Genomic DNA, 12,218 nt, shown 5'->3' with positions numbered 1-12,218 from the left:
TTAACTCTGCCTTCTCAAAATATGCGTAAAGCAAGTCCTCTGCGTGTATGGGCAATACCCAAGCGGACTGGAGCACGCGCTAATCCCGGCAGGACAAACCCCCTGCCAGTCGCGTATCTCTCTCTCTCTCTCTCTCTCTCTCTCTCTCTCTCTCTCTCTCTCCTTTTTTATGAGAAATGTTGTGCCATGGTCAGAATTCTTCTGGGTCTGTTGTACTGATTAATACTTTTACAATTTATATTTTGCATTGTCATTGCAAATTTCATCGGGGTTGGGGCGAGTGACTTTTCTCCATCCTGATATCTCACGTTTTAGTAGCAACTTTCTCTCTCTCTCTCTCTCTCTCTCTCTCTCTCTCTCTCTCTCTCTCTCTCTCTCTCTCTCTCTCTCTCTCTCTCTCTCTCTCTCTCCTGATAGAAGATCGATATTGTCTTGCAAATAGCTCATGCACTTCCATCGAGGCGACACATGCATCCTTGTTTGATAGAATAGAACCAGTTTCCACTCTTTTTACTTGTTGTCTGCTCGTTTTGGTCTCACTTGTTCCTTACTTGGCTAAATTTCAGTCTCCAGTTATCGCAGCGACCTTTGTTGTAGCAACGACTGTGTTGTTACGATCAGTCAGTTTCTGAAGTAATGAATAAACGAATGATAATGTTAATAATAATTATTATTTTTATGTGCCCGTTTGAAGTAGCTTAAAAATATAGAATTATTTTCATATTTTTATCCTACTTCAAAAAACTACAAGAGAAGGATCTTGTATGTTCTAGAACTTGACTTATTAATAATAATAAGTTCCTCCTTATTGTTCGTAGGATGAAGCCTTGGTAAAATCATTCCATTTTTACTTTGAGAAATACACCTGCATTTCTTTTTCTTTTATGAAGAGAAGCATTTTCCTCTCGGATGCAGAACATCTTGGTTCTGTAGTTTTTACTCTCTGGAGTTTTTCTGCCGAAGAAGAAAGTGTGCGTGTTGTGGAACCAGACTGCAGTTGGGTTTTTGCAGTTCCTGCTTCATTTGTCTCCATTTTTCTTTTTCTGAAAAGAAGACTAAAGAACTGCCTTATGTGAAATTTTGACAATTATTAGCATTATATATATATAATATATATATATATATATATATATATATATATATATATATATAAAAGATATATGCCACGAAGGAAAAATAAACGATGGAGTAACTGCGAGACCTTTCGACGTTTCCACGTCCTTATGGATTATCACGTTCCTAACTTTTCGTGATTCAGTTATACTTATATATATATATATATATATATATATATATATTATAAATATATATATATTTATATGAATTTGATTATATGTCAGTCTGTATGCGCGTGTTAATATCAACAGTGATCTCTTAACTCCGTAATTTCTCGGCCCTTTGTTGCATAAGTTTATAACTTCAATCCTTGGCTCAACATGGGGAATGGATTCGAACCGACGCACAGTAGGTTAGCGTGATATTTACCTAGACCATATTGCTGTATTTCCCAGTCTTATGAAAGGTTTAGAGTAGATAACGTGATGGTCTTTGAAAATTGCAACGTGGGACGGGAGTACAACAGTTGATAAGGCAAAATATGAAAGACAGATGTACCTATCCCTTGGATCTTGTTTATTGCAGTAACTTCGCCATTTTGCAATCGATACTCGTCAGATTTTCCGGAATCTGTAGCAAAAGGAGGTTGAAGGAGATTTCTTGATGGCACTGCAGTCATAGTTCATATCCTGGAATATCTCTCTCTCTCTCTCTCTCTCTCTCTCTCTCTCTCTCGTTAAGATGTTAGGATAATTTTATATGGGTTCATAATTTAGTCTCGCATAACATATAGATATTTATGTAGTGTATCAAAACGTTATGGTTCTTTATTAAAGACGAATGTTCGTTTGATTTAATTTATCAGTTGCTAAGACATCTATCTTGTACCGGATTTCATCTGTTATTTCGATGTCGGTTATTCGATGAAAACTCATTAATGATATTTAGATCAGACACAAGAATTTATTATTTGCTGTCCTAAAGGACGTCTTCAATCAAAACTTCCTACATTTCAGCGCGAGCGAATGCAATTTGATATGAAACGCGCGCACATGCAAAGAGCCCCGTTCCCTTCTAGAACAAACAAATAAATAAACGGCAAGAAATTCACAATTACAAATGTCTGCGCTCACTGCTTCTCTTTTGCAGCAACTTCTCCACTTCCGCCGCCTTAGATAAGTCATCTCTCCTATCTGCAAATAGACAAATATAATATATATATATATAATAATTAAAAAGTAGATATATATAATAAATATATTATATTATTTTATATAAATTAAATAATAATCTATATATATATATATAGATATATATATATATATATATATATATTATAATGTATATATATATATTATATATATATATATATATAATAAACACTTTTGCGTGTGTAAGCACTTGGCTCACATGTGCTTGGGCCGTGGATAGCCCTCCACCTAATGCCAAGTAGTTCACCCAGCTGTAATTAGGCGCATGGGGTCAAGGAAAGGGCATGGGGTTGCAACTTCACCCTTTAAGAATTAATGGGAAACCGAAGGGCTTTGCCCTTTTGGAGCTACACCCTCCAGTGAGTGGGGAAGTATGCTCTTGGCTTCCATGCAGTTTCTCAGACCATTGATAAGTCAATGATTCAGCTAATGGGATCTTTGGACGGACGTCAGTTCTGTTTTATCCTTCAAGAGGGAGCTAACTTATAAGAAGAGCCCAGCCAGACATCTGAGGAACGAAATACCTAAAAATGATCGACGATTTTTTAAGTCCGCTTTCTCCCAATGTGGGATTCGTTCCGTTAAAGGTGAGTCGGTGGATGGCATCTATTTTTACGTCTTTTATTCTGCCCTGTCCCCGCTCCGACCTTTGCCAAAGGTTCAGAGAACTTGGGCTCTGCGCTTTGTTGTCAGTATGTGCTCATCTGTCTGTCTGTGTCGCTTTAAGCGTAACATTTACGTTAAAAAGAAAACGGCCCCTTTGTCCTTCTCGTCGGAAACTTCGGACTCCCATTTACGTAAACCTGGGTGCATTAGCTACCAGTGGGATGCTGACGAATTTTTTGAAGGGTCGAGATGTCAAAACCAGATAAAACAATCTGTTTCTGGTGATGTAAGAGGAAGAAACACACTCATGTGTGTACGTGTTTGTATGTATTGATTTCCTATTTTTAGATTCTTCCAGTAAGCGAGAATCCTCAGCAACGCAACAAATAGTACAGGCAAATTCCAGGTGCTTCCCATGCGAAGATTTTTCTCGTTAGATAGATGAAAAAAAAAAAAAAAAAAATAGAACGCTCATAAGTAGTGCTTCAGTTATCCGTAAATTCAGTTCGCTCCTCAGCTCTCATCGTGAAAGTGCTATGTTTACCTTCTACCTTCTCTTCATGTGACCATATTGCTCTGCTAAAATCTAGTGTAGACGACCAATCTAAGCACGCACACTATCAGTGGTTCAGGACGACCAATCTAAGCACGCACACTACTCAGTGGTTCATATGAACAGATTCTTCATTTTCTCTACATTCGTATATAGCATTTACACTTCACTTCCATATTGGAGCGTTGGTACAACAGACCTCTCATGCAGTCCTCTGTCTGCCAAACCCTTTTCCTGTCTTGCTGTTATCCATTACACTTACTTTTAAAAGGCCTGTGTGAATCAGCTCCAACTACCTTCCAGCAACCATACTAATTGTCATTTTTTCCACTTTCTTGTCTTTCATGTCAGTGATTTTCAAAACTGTTATGAACACGTTCAGACTTTCGTTAGTCTGTCTCAGTTACCTTCAGAACCTAGCCTAACTTATTTCAGGCTCTTATTGCACGTGCAAACCCTTTCATCATTCCGTTTTCAATTTCCTGTTGCACTCCTTTCTGCTGTGTTTTTAGTAAGCACTACAACCTTCACAGTGTTGGCAGCAGAGTGCCATTAACTTGGGCTATTGGTGCATTGTGTCCCAAGGGAAAGGTCGTGGGAGGGAATGCCCATGAAATGGCAGATAAGTCTCTTCCTTACGCTGTTCCTGTACCCTGCAGGTTTCAAGCTAATAAAGTAGCATCTTCTCCACTTAGCTTGGGATATAAGGTTGGCAGCCTTATACACTGTAATCTGTTCATGGCCTCTTACCTGTTTATTGTTGCTCTCAACTGGAATGAATAGTGTGACGTAACGAACTGGATAGCTGAGCTCAAATCTACTTTTAATGTTTATGGCGAGTCTATCTCAATCCTCAGCATACCGTAACAAAATTCAAGTCCCAATCTCCAAAGGAACTTTGATACCAAAGTCGAGAAAATACTCAGTTAAAATGATGAACATAAAAATGTTGTATGTAGTTCAGCATCCGTGGAAGTAATATTGTGTTTTGGAATTCGGCATTTTTCCTTCTCTAAATAAGAATCACATTTCTGTTTAATATTAAGATAAAATTACTCAAGAAAAAGGACGGATATATGCGCACTGCCTCACCACTATCGATTTGCAGAATGAATCTTCTTTTGTAATAGTTTTACTTCACTGATGAAGATGGTGAGTTTTTTTGGGGTAAGAAAAACTAACGAGTTTGCATTTGACACATAATCCCCGGTTTATGTGCGTTTGAAGCCCTTTTTAAGAAGGGCCCTTAACGAACTCAAGAATTACACGAGGTTGTGATGATATGAGAGAGAGAGAGAGATTGGTTTGTTGGGGGGGGTGGGGGGAGTGCCAGACACAATCAACCTGCTCCTTCATTTGTCCATTTTCGAATATTTTGCAAATCAATAAGACATTGTGTGGATCTTGAAGCCATTGACCGCTCTCCCTGAAGCCATCTCATTGGGTGCGCTCTACTTCTTCGATCAGGGCACATGGAAATCACGTTAATGAGATGAACTTGTTGGATGAAAGCAAATTAGCTGTTTCCCCAATTCCCTCATCCCTGAAAGATAATAACCTGAGGAGATTGTACGAAGTTCAAGGGACGAACAGACCACCTGAGGGATGCTTCATCATATGTGTCCCATGCATACTAAATGAACTTCTTGCATTAATGGGAAACGATATACGTTGGACTTGGAGGGGTTTGATTGGGCTAATGGATGTTAGGCCTAGAGCTTAGCGGGATTCCGCTTTTTCTTTTAGCGGCCAAGACAAGACAAGACGTGGATCATATTGGCTCGAAGTTACCCTTCTGCAGGAACAGTAAAGGAAGTCGACTGTAAGCAGTCGTAGTTCCTCGCTGGACGAGTGGTTTTCGCGTTCGACTGCCAATCCGGTGGTCCGAAGTTCGAATCCCGACTCGGCCAACGCGGAATCAGAGGAATTTATTTCTGGTGCTAGAAATTCATTTCTCGATGTAGTGTGGTACAGATCCCACAATAAGCTGTAGGTCCCGTTGCTAGGTGACCAATTGGTTCCTGCCCGCGTAAAAATATCTAATCCTTCTGGCCAGCCCTAGGAGATCTGTTAATCAGCTCAGTGGTCTGGTTAAACTAAGATATACTTAACTCCGTAAGCAGCCTAGTAGTCGAAGTCAGTTGGACTAGGAGGTTTACCAGAGAAGAAAAAGGGAATACGTTTTATGTAGTTTCTCTCTTTTGCACGTAGACTTGGAAGGAAATACAATGGAGTCTTTGCTGGCGTTTGAATTGTTGGAACCTCACAACAGAAACGTTGGAACGGTGGCGGCTGTGGAATACAGATCGTCTGAACAGTGATGCTCGCGTTTTCGAAGTTCGGGACTATAGGATGGATGAACTCCTCTGAGATGTATGGACTTGATCAACCACGCTTGCACCTAGTGTGTATAGCATATATATATATATATGTGAATAATTATCACATCGAACCGTGATCCATTTATATATCAATTCAAGCTACAAATGTCCTTTAATATCTAAATTCACTTTACCTCCCAAATGATATATTTTCATATGTACCGGTACATCATATGAAAATCATATCCATTAGGGGAGGTAAAGTGAATTTAGATATTAAAGTGGGGCGGGCGGGGAGGGGGGTACATTGTAGCTGAATTGATATATATATATATATATATATATATATATATATAGATATATATATTATATATATATTATATATATATATATATACTTCAAGTTCTCATTCAAAACGGGCTCACGTAGTCAAGGGGAGAAAAGAGGGCCGGTGTTTGAGAAAGGAGAAGAATTCACAAACATTTTGCCTTTCCTTTAAAAAGAGGTCGACGCTCTCCTTTTGAAAAGGAAGCTTTGGATGCGTAGGTTACAAAATGCCTTTAAAGAAACGTAGAGGACACCTTGGTTGATAGAAAAATAAAACGTTTTTGATAGTATTTCTATATTAAAGGTGTAATGTGGAAAAAAAGGTCGTTTTCCAAGTTTAACGCTCTGTAGGGTATTCAAGGTAGTTTCTAATTGGGGAGGCGTGGCTATAGCCTTCAGCAGGGGCTGACATAACTGAAGGTTAAAAGGTCGTCTTGTGGAATTGACCATCATTATAAGTTGGGGGATGGATTAACCCGTAGCTCATTTTTAGAGAGAGAGAGAAATTTGGCTTCCGAACAAGAAAGGGGCCGTTTATGGGGTCTCATTCCCTCCTGCTCCTCCTCCTCCTCCTCCTCCCCCCCCCCCCCTCTTTGAGAAAAAAGAGGGGGGTGGAGAACGTGGAGAAATTCTTGGAGGCAGAAGAGTGCGTCGTTCTCGAAATAGTCCGAATCCTTTCAGACGTCTTCCAGAAAAGGAGACGGGTAATCATTTGTTTGAATAATCACGAGAATAATTGAGTAGTAGGGAGATATTTGAGTTCCATATACTATGGATGGTATTTGATTCCCCTTGGTTTTATTTTTACATAGGTATTTGTACTTCACTTTTCTCGCAATTCCCCCTATCATTTCTCTTTTCCCTATTCCTATGTCTTTAAATTTTTAACTCCCTTCATCCGTAGTTACGAATTTGTTTTGACTCTTCGCTACTTTGAGGTTTTATGTAATTCTCGCATAATTGACTGGAAAATGTAGTAAATTTGGTTCACATTGTCTGTAGATCCTCATTATGGGAAGTTATTCCGATCTGCTAAAACACCGGGAACGGCTCGAGGTTTTTGCGTGGTGAGGTTGAAGGAGGTCTAATGAGTTTGGAGAGGGATTTTTCCGTTCATAATGGGTTTAATAACATTATGATTTTAGGTTGATGTGATGAGAATAAGAAGCTTTAACTTTCAGTGTTTCTTTTTTCAAGTTTGAGTGAGATTCCAAATCAGCCCAATATCAAGTCAGAACGATTGTATTGCAGTTGAGACTAATGTTTATGTTAAGCTTGTGAATGTATGCCAGTTTCTGTATAACGGATATTTAAAACAAAATGGCATGATTGGATAAGGCTACCGTTATCAACATTGTTTTTTCAGGTTAGATTGCTGTAGAAGTATAGTGCTTATTACAACATGATTATAAAATGACATGAATATTTCCATAAAATGAAGTGTGAACTTGTTTTCTAATTTTACAAAGTCCCTAAGTCAATTTTCCTCATGAGCTGTGATCTTGAATTTTTTTAACTCAATAAATCTGGGCAGCCAGTGTCAATAAATTTAACAGGATGGCCCCCTCCCCCTTGTACCCCCCATATAGCTAGCCGAGGAGGAAGGAGTGTCGGATCCGTATCGGGTATGTATGGCACGAGCATGGAAATATAGTATATATATAAAAATGGAACCCCCTTGCCCCTTTCTCTACCCCCCTCCCATCCCGCCTTTTTTCCCTTCGCATCGGTGGAAAAAATATAAATAAAATTATCCCCGCCATTGACGGAGACCATTTCTAATTAAGACTCCTTTGTTGATGTGGCATATACCCCTCCCCCCACAACCCGGGTTTCACCTCCTCCCCTCCTTCCTCACACCTTCCCATCCTTCCCGCCCTCCCCCACCCCCTATTTACCAATCCTCGATAAGTTGCTGCCCGAAAATTTTTCATACGCTCCCTTTTATTGCCCTTTTTAATATCTTTTTTTGTTTCTCGATGTTCATTTTTGTGTGTTGAGATGCATTTTTGAGCTTCTTCCTGTCGTTTTGAAGCATTTTCATCGTTACTTTTACAGCATGTAAGAGAGTAGAGTTAAAAATGTCCTCCCTGTTCAATTTTGACTTCAGTTGTGATGCTATTTTCGTATCGTGCATTCTGTGACCGGAGTCCGTTCTTTCCCAAACATGTTTCAGTGTCGTTTTATTGATGTATTTGTTGATCGGTGTTTGTGGTTTCGTTTGAATTTGTTCTCGGTTGGTGTATAAACATATTTGAGGGGAAATAAGTCTATTTCCGATGGTATGTATATCGCTTGTCTCTCTCTCTCTCTCTCTCTCATCATTTGCAAGCATTTTCTTGTAAACTGCAGACGCGTTTGTTCTAAGGCTCCGTAGTTTATCAGTGTTCACGTATGTTTAATTAGAAATGCATTCTCTCGTGTTATTAACCAATTTATGTGTATGTTTGTACATTTTGAATTTAACGAGGAGTCTTCGTGGTTGCATGCAGTAACGTTTAATGTTGTATATCAGATGTGGCATCGTGCTTGGAACTCACCGTATTTTTAAACTGACATCTTCGACGAAGAAGCTCTTCGCGGCTGAAATGGTATTATTGTTTCGCGAAGCAGCTCTTCCTTCGTCCTGAAGGCGAAGATGAACGGGGGGCGAAAATTATTGGAACCGAAGAAGTAGCCTTTATCACCTCTTCGCTAACCTTCCCGGAACTTTTTTTTTTTTTTATTATTAAAAGAGAACCGCATAACTACTGTAAGTATTAGAACTTATAACACATGCCAAATATTTTAGTAGTCCATACTTTCAGTACTTGGATTATTGTAAAAGACAAAAGAGGTTTCAAATGCGTTTGAAAGGATTGTGGTCTTCTTTCGTTTTCCACAATAACTCTAAGACCAAGAACCAACTACAGTACTCGCCTGGATCTAACAAAATTGATTAAGTAATCGTTATAATTCAAATTTTACATATTGACCAGAGTTATTGCTTTTGTGCCCTTCCCTTTAAATCTAAGATGCTCAGTCTTGATATGATTGTCTCGGATCAGTAGTGTTAAGAGCTTCCTCATAACTTGTGTTGATTGATTTTGTGAACTTTTTAACTAATCGGGCCAATAACAACAAAACGTGATGATATTTTAACCGTAAAATACCAGATCTTCACATAGTGCATTGAAGAAATCTTATTTATAAATTAAATAAGGCTTTTGATGCACTTATCCATTTACAATTTATTATTCATTCGACGCTCAGAATTTGTAGATCCATTTAGCCATCTGATCACCGCGCCCAAAGTGAAATTCAATATAAAAATTTTTTAAACTAAGTATATATATATATATATATTATATTATATATAATATATATAGATATATATATATATATATATATATATATATATATATATGTGTGTGTGTGTGTGTGTGTGTGTGTGTGTGTGTGCTTGTATTATGAGAGAGAATGTTTGTCCATGTTTGTGTTGGGTGTGATTGACAGAATTAGTGAGGTGTGTGTGTATGTAATTGATATTGGTTTTGCGTTGCACCTCTTTGATATGTTGAACTCGAACCTCCCAGCCATGTTATCTGGATACCGGATTGTTCATTACAATTTTTTTCCCATTTTATTGCAACACACTTAGTGTATCTTATTGACAGTTTATCTGAAATTGCTTATTTGTTTATTATTATTTTCGTTTAAAGCCGTCAATTCGTTTCTGTTTGACATGATTTTCAATGTTACTGAGCTGAAAAAGAAATCTGAAAGCATCTGTTGACAGATGTTAGTGCTAGTCCGGTGTCTGGATTCGCTGAAGTATTTCTCAAATCCAAGGCTTCCAACCGCTCTGGTTTGCAACACTATATACAGCTCTTGCTGTGAAACAAACAAAAAACTATAATTTGCAGCCTGCTGTGGACAAAACAGCTATTATTGCAGGCTTTTCTTGCTGTGAAAACAAAACACTTATCAATTGCAAAAGCTTCTTTGCTGTTGAAAACAAAACCACTAAATTTATTGGCAGCTCTTAAAGCTGTGAAACCCAAAAACACTATATGGCCAGCTCTGCTGTGAAAACAAAAACACTATTCAGGCAAGCTTTTGCTTTTGTGGAAAACAACACATATATGCAGCCTCTTGCTGTGAAAACAAAACACCTCCATATGCGCTTTTGATGTGAACAAAACACTATATGCAGCTCTTGGCTGTGAAACAAAACACTATATGCAGCTTTCTTGCTCGTGAAACAAAAAACACTATATGCAGCTTTTGCTGTGAAAAAAACACTAGATGGCAAAGCTCTTGTTTTCGTGAAAACAAAACAACTATAGCAGCTCGGTGCTGTGAACCAAAACACTATATGCAGCTCTTGCTGTGAAAACAAAACATATATGCAGCTATTGCTGTGAAACAAAAACACTATATGCAGCTTTTGCTTTGTGAAAAACTCCACTATATGCGCTTCTTGCTAGTGAAAAAAAAACAAAACCTCTATATGCAGCTCTTGTCTGTGAAACAAAACACTTATATGCAGCTTTTGCTGTGCAAACCAAAAACAACTATATGCAGCTCTTGCTGTGAAAACAAAACACTATATGCAGGCTCTTGGCTTTTGTGAAACAAAACACTATATGCAGCTCTTGCTGTGAAAAAAAACACTATTACGCTGTCTGATGTGAAACAAAAACACTATATGCAGCTTTTCCTTGCTGTGAAACAAAACACTCCTAGTGTCTTACTGTGAAAACAAAACACCTATATTGCAGCTTTGCTGTTGAAATAAAACACTCTAAATGCAGCTCTTGCTGTGAAAAAAAACCTAAATGCAAGCTTCTTGCTGTGAAACAAAACACTATACGGCAGCTCTTTGCTGTGAAACAAAACACTGTACGCAGCTCTTGCTGTGAAACAAAACCCTATAGCAGCTCTTGTGGTTGAAATACAAAACACTATTTAGCAGCTTCAAAATTCTCTATATGCAGCTCTTGCTGTGAAACAAAACACTATATTGCAGCTCAAAACTATTAACGCAGCTCCTTGCTGTGAAACAAAACACTATACGCAGCTCTTGCTGTGAAACAAAACACTATATGCAGCTCTGTTGTTGAAACAAAAACAAACGTTATATGCAGCTCAAAACTCTATATGCAGCTCTTGCTGTGAAACAAAACACTCTATGCAGCTCAAAACACTATACGCAGCTCTTGCTGTGAAACAAAACACTATATGCAGCTCTTGCTGTGAAACAAAACACTATATGCAGCTCTTGCTGTGAAACAAAACACTATTACAGCTCGCTGTTGAAACAAAAACACTATACGCAGCTCTTGTTCTGTGAAACAAAAAACTATATGCAGCTCTTGCTGTGAAACAAAAACAACTATTACGCAGCTCTTGCTGGAAACAAAACACTCTTATGCAGCTCAAAAAACAAAACTTACGCAGCTCTTGCTGTGAAACAAAACACTATATGCAGCTCGTGCTGTGAAACAAAAAAACTATATGCAGCTCTTGCTGTGAAAACAAAAACACATATATGCAGCTCTTGCTTGTGAAACAAAAACACTATATACCCGCTATTGCTGTGAAACAAAAACACTATGAATGCAGCTCGTGTGTGAAACAAAAAACACTATATGCAGCTCTTGCTGTGAAACAAAACACTATATGCAGCTCTTGCTGTGAAAACAAAAACAAAACTATATGCAGCTCTTTTGCTGAAACCCAAAACACTAATGCAGCTCTTTGCTGTGAAAAACAAAACAAAAAACTATATGCAGCTCTTGCTGTGAAACAAAACACTATACGCAGCTCTTGCTGTGAAACAAAACACTATACGCAGCGAAAGAAAGCACTATACGCAGCTCTTGCTGTGAAACAAAACACTATACGCAGCTCTTGCTGTGAAACAAAACACTATACGCAGCTCTTGCTGTGAAACAAAACACTATACGCAGCTCTTGCTGTGAAACAAAACACTATACGCAGCTCTTGCTGTGAAACAAAACACTATATGCAGCTCTTGCTGTGAAACAAAACACTATACGCAGCTCTTGCTGTGAAACAAAATACTATACGCAGCTCTTGCTGTGAAACAAAACACTATACGCAGCTCTTGCTGTGAAACAAAACACTATACGCAGCTCT

General features: G+C 38.3%; 1 protein-coding gene across 1 annotated transcript in view; it reads left to right on the top strand.

The window, feature by feature from the left end:
* The window catches only part of LOC135211516 (uncharacterized), a 629,390-nt gene that overhangs the window by 516,437 nt on the left and 100,735 nt on the right, over positions 1-12,218 (top strand). The window contains 1 exon segment of the mRNA XM_064244821.1: positions 7,664-7,699. Coding sequence (XP_064100891.1) covers positions 7,664-7,699 — 36 coding nt within the window.

Source organism: Macrobrachium nipponense, chromosome 4 (genome assembly GCF_015104395.2).
Source record: "Macrobrachium nipponense isolate FS-2020 chromosome 4, ASM1510439v2, whole genome shotgun sequence".
NCBI lineage: Eukaryota > Metazoa > Arthropoda > Malacostraca > Decapoda > Palaemonidae > Macrobrachium > Macrobrachium nipponense.
The sequence above is the reverse complement of the archived record's forward strand: the minus strand, read 5'-3'. Positions and strand labels throughout refer to the sequence as shown.